The 5,203-nt window shown below is 48.2% G+C and overlaps 1 protein-coding gene across 1 annotated transcript; it reads right to left on the bottom strand.

Moving 5' to 3' along the window:
* Positions 1-1,705: 1,705 nt before the first annotated feature.
* LOC118007452 (protein arginine N-methyltransferase 5-like) lies at positions 1,706-4,054 on the bottom strand. The gene is given in 2 exon segments (XM_035000493.1): positions 1,706-3,620; positions 3,623-4,054. Coding segments are annotated over 2 exon segments (1,812 nt in total). The 5' UTR covers positions 3,930-4,054; the 3' UTR covers positions 1,706-2,115.
* Between the last annotated feature and the right edge of the window lie 1,149 nt (positions 4,055-5,203).

Genomic DNA, 5,203 nt, shown 5'->3' with positions numbered 1-5,203 from the left:
ATAAATCCAGTATACATTATCAATTCTGTTTAAAACTGCATTGGTGCCAATTGTCAACAATTTTGTTTATATAAACCCTGTCATATAAAGAACACTGGACAAGTCACTTTGATTGAAAATATCTCCATCACTCATGGCCTTAGGTTCATTAAGCACTGTGCTTTCTAACAAGTTGTCTTTAGTAGTCAAATGTTCATTAAGTCTCCTACATATGAGGATAGTTATGTCTATGTCAATATCTATATCTATAATTATGTCTATATCATAAACTTGCCTGCAAACAAATTCTAAACCAGCAGAAAAACACTGGATGCCTGGAGGTTTAAGAAAAGAAAAAAGAAAAAGCAAGAGGAGCTGGGGGGTGTGGGTGGAGGAGGGATGAGGTAAGGGAGGTGGGGAGAGCCACCACCACCAAAGAGAAAATGAAGGACATCAAAGATAAATTTGCCTCTTTCACAATCTCACAAGGGCCAGTCCTGAATACAGTCTCTACTGAATCCAGCAGAAGGTCCCTTTGCTCAGTCAACCCATCCTTGACACCTAACCCTAACCCCTCCCTCCTTCCCCAAAAACCAGGTGGACCCCTGCAGCCCCAGGACAGGAAGCCCTGTGCAGACCTCTTCCCTAGCTCCACCTGCCCCACAGCCTTCCCTCTACTTGTCTGGGGACTCAGGCAGAGCACCAACTGCTCCAGGAGAGGGAAACAATTAGGGAGAGGGGTCCCCCTCCCTCTCAGCCTCAGGCTGCCCAGCCAGCACAATTAGCATAATTACAATATGTTCATCCAGCACCAGGATGAAAACTTATGCAAAAGGGGGATGTGTTAACACACTCAAGCCAGCCAAACAACAGTCGGGCTTTGTAATTAGCTAAACAGTTCCTCTTTTAGAGCTTTCTTGGGGTACTCCCAGGAAGCCCCAGGCTCCAAGCAAGGACTCGGGACTGAAGGCAGCAGTAGGTACATTGAGTCCCTTCTTTCAGGGGCTGAGTCTCACCCCCTACCTCCTCACCCCCACCCCAGAGGTAGCATTTGCCATTATGACATGAAAGGTCTCTAGACCTTTCCAGTGCACATCAAGGAAACACCTCTTCACCCTTCAACTGTCCCTTATTAACTGGCCTTAAGGGAGTCTCAGCTTTCTGGGCTTCAAACCCTCATCTCCAAGAAGGGAAGATAATCTGTGCTTATTGTAGGAAATAATAGGATAACAGCTAGGAAACGTCTAAATAGCAAAATTGCTAAATAAGTACCAGGTGGCAATGATGGTCTAGAAAGTATTTGTCTGGATTTGTATTATGGAAGATATTATGGAATATCTAAAGGCACGTTCTTGCCCCCTCAGGCCCAGAGTCAGTGATTTTTAGTATCTCCCTTCTGTAACCCTCCCCAGACCCCATCAGCATAGTTAGCACATTAACTCAGGAATAATAGACTCAGCTTCTCTACAGCATGTTTCCTAACCTTCTTCCTGTCACAGCATATATAGAAAATGATATTTGTAATAGCTTCTGGGGGTAAATGGTTGCTCATGGCAACCCAGGTCCCATCCTGTCACCCCCAAGGCCCTATAGGATCAGGCTATAAATTCCACATCTACCCAACACACCCATGAGGCACTAATATGTCCCTCTATATGGCTAAGAAGCTCTGCTCTACATTACCGGGTTTGTTCTGGTTGTTGTGTAGTTGGATGGTTGTTTTGTTGTTGTTGTTGTTGTTTTTTAAAGGCTATAACTTCACTTTATTTGTATTTCCCCCCACACAAAACCATCATAACTGGAACAGAGATGGGCAGGGAAAGGGCTGAAAATGTGTTCAATCCACATGTTCTCGGGGCTATTCCAGGGAGCGCTTGAGGCCGAGTGCCTGTTGGAGTAGCTTCAGATCCAGCACTAATTCCTCCCAACCTGGCCTGAAGTCTTCACAGATTGGTGGCTTGAGCCCTGCAATTAATTCTCATCCTTTGCCCACCTTGATGTAAGGCAGGAAAGTAGACTGAAATACTCCACTCTGATGGGCAAGGGGAATCACAACCCACTGATGTACTGCACTTTCTGTGCCACAGGAGCAGAACTTGAAGCTGCTTCCAAGGCTCTGAACACTTGCGGGCAGGGCTAGAGGCCGATGATGTATGAGCGGCCTGTGGGGTTGTGAATAGCAGAACAGACTGGTGCTATCACAGCCCACTCATACCACACCTTCTTGAAATTGCTGCATTGCCAGAAACGCACACAGATGGTCTGGCCTTCATGTACTGTAATGGGCTGCTTAATGGGGAAGAGGATGGGAAACCATGAGAACATCCCAGGAGAGTGAGTCTCTGGACAGATACTCAGGGTGATGTCCTGATAAAGCACAGTCTCAAAGTAGCCTGCAAAGCCATGTAGCACGGTGTTCACCTCCACGGGAAACTCCAAGGTACAGTAGCAGTTGTTGTCAATCAGAGGATCTCTACTGGGATGGCTGAAGGTGAAACAGGGCTGGGGCGCAGATAGCTGGTGGAAGTTGTGTAGCCGCACCACATAAGGCATCTCAAACTGGGCCTCAGGGTCTCGGTCCTTTTCCCAATGGGGTCGGACCTCATTGTACAGCTTGGAGGAGGAGATGGGAGCCAGAAAGGAGGTGTACTCCCCAGGGATGCTCACACCGTCATCTTTTAGGAAGTGTTGGGCTCCATCCAGGCACTCAGGTGACAGTTCGTTGTCAGCAAAGGAGCCTAGAAGCTCACTGACGATGATGTCTTCTTTCTCTGGAGCCACCCATTCCTGCATGTCCGATGAGACTACCGTCACCTGGCTTCCCCATTCTTCAAGCTGCCAGTTCTCTAGCGTCACCAAGGCATTTGGGTTCTTCTCCACAGCGTACAGCTTTATCTGCTGGTCAGCCTGCTTCGCTGCCCGCATGGAAGCATTCACCAGGGGACCCCGGCCTGCTCCCAGCACCATTAGCACCTGCACATTGGTATCCTTCTCTTCATCTGGCACTCGATCTAACAGACATTTATAGATGGCCTGCTGATACTGAGAGTATTTGATGGGGTCCTTTTCAAACACTTCATATGTCTGAGATTCCAGATTGTCCATCAGTGGCTGGAGTGGGGACTGCAGATAGTCTTCATAGCCCTTGGCAAAGAGTTTGTAGGCATTGGGTGGAGGGCGCTTCTGACTCAAGTATTCCAGGTACTGGAGGTAAGAGCAGAACTCCTTCTCTGAGTGGTGATTGGTGCCTATGATGATGAACTGCACTTCCAACTTGAGGAGCCGGAAGATCAGCCTCTGGTGCATCTTAGAAAGAACATGAAATCCCTTCTTGTTGGTCAGGAAAATGCTGGTGGGGAGAATGGCTGCTTTGATGGGCTCCCCAAGCCAATGATCAATGACATGATTAGATGGGAGGTCAGCCCCAATTTCAAGAGCCACTGCAATCCTCTTGCTATAGTCACACAAGGTCTGGAAGTTGTGCCACCACATCCACGTCTTCTCCTCTCCACTATACTCCTCTGTGTGTGTACTTGGTGCATTCTCAATGATATCATCTCTAAGGTCCTCTGGAGCCACCAAGGGTGCCCACATCCAGAACATGGATGAGTGGTGGCCAGTGTGGTTGTGGTTGGTCAAACCCTGGCCAAGTTTGTGTTATCTTCCTGATTTAGGGGCAGTAGGAAAGCTGGAAGACCCAAATATGCCCCAAAATTCAGCTCCTGTAACATGGCCGCCTCGGAGTTCCTGTGGATCTTCTCCACTTTTGAGTCCCTTCCTGACAGCAGTAGGTCTGATTGTGTCTGGGGGCCAGACCGATTGTTAGCAGGTTCCTGAGTAAACTCCCTCTTGAAACTTGGGTGGAAGACAGGCACACAGAGGAAATCAAACGCCTGCCTCTCGGGGATGACTAGTCTGTCCCTCTTCATCCCCAAGTTTGGAGCCCGCATTCCACTTGCGGAGGTCTGGGCCCTCACGCCTGCTTGGCCACAGCTCCCAAAGTGTCAGCTATTTCAGGGACGCAGTTCAGGTCCCTCCCACTGGACACACGGCTCCCACCAGCACCTCTGACCGCCATCGCTGCCATCTTTTCCCTCTGGTTGTTTTGTTTTTTAACAGACATAACTCCCTGTGATTCTGGAGTCTATGGTGGTCCAAAGTAATTGCTCTCAACCTTGACTATATATTAGAATCACTAGGGAAACTTTTAATAAATACCAACACCTGGGCATCACCCCAAGAAATTCTGATTTAATTGGTCTGGGGTGGGGCCTCGGCATTAGATGAGCCTGACATGAAGCCAAGGTTGAGAACCACTGTTTCTCAAGCTTTAAAGTGCAATCAAATCACCTGGGGACCTTGTTAAAGTGCAGATTCTGATTCAGCAGGTCTGAGAAGTGGCTGGAGATACTGAATTTCTAGTAATCTCCCAGGAGATGCTGATGCTATTTTCCACAGGCCACATTTGGAGAAGCATGGGTCTAAAGAAGTAAACTCAGAGTTGAGCATGCTTCCTCATCACCCCAAAGGCATTGCTATAACAGACTGCTAGGCTCCACCCCCAGAGTTTCTGATTCAGGGGGCCTGGGGTGGGGCCTGATCATTTGCATTTCTCACTTCCAGATGATGCTTCTGGTCTAAAGACCACATTTTTTAAACCACTGATCTAAAGTATTAGAAAGATCATAACCTTTAGGAAGAAATGGGCCCTACCTAGCAGACCAGAGAAATTCTGGTGATGCAAACGCTAGAATCCTTCAGAAAGAAGGTCCAGAATAAAGCCTACCCCAAAATAATGAGAATAGGCTACCTCCTGGGTGGTCCAACCTGAGCACCTCTGACTTCCTGGAAAGGCCTGGATGCAGCTCTCCTGTAGAAGGTAACTTCCTCTTTGCCCTTTGTTAAGAAGGTTCAGAGGAACTCTGCAGGCACTCAGTTTCCAGGCACACTCTGACCTCTCTGGTGATTCAGTTCACTGGCTCTCAGTCCACATCCTCTCCCTGAGAAGTGAAAGTAGCTCAGCCCACCTTCCAAGCACAGAACATCCCATCCCATCCCACCACCCAGGAGTCACTATACTGGGAATCAGAAACCCTGGATTCTACCTCCCTTCATATTCCCATGAGTCTCAACATGAAAGAAAAGAATGGAGCCAAGGCAGGTTAAGAGAACAGAGGCTGGAAAAACAATGTACCCAAAGTGCCTCGGAAATGGCGCTCAGGGG

Source organism: Mirounga leonina, unplaced genomic scaffold, assembly GCF_011800145.1.
Source record: "Mirounga leonina isolate KUSES-001 unplaced genomic scaffold, KU_Mleo_1.0 Mir_125, whole genome shotgun sequence".
NCBI classification, from domain to species: domain Eukaryota; kingdom Metazoa; phylum Chordata; class Mammalia; order Carnivora; family Phocidae; genus Mirounga; species Mirounga leonina.
The sequence above is the reverse complement of the archived record's forward strand: the minus strand, read 5'-3'. Positions and strand labels throughout refer to the sequence as shown.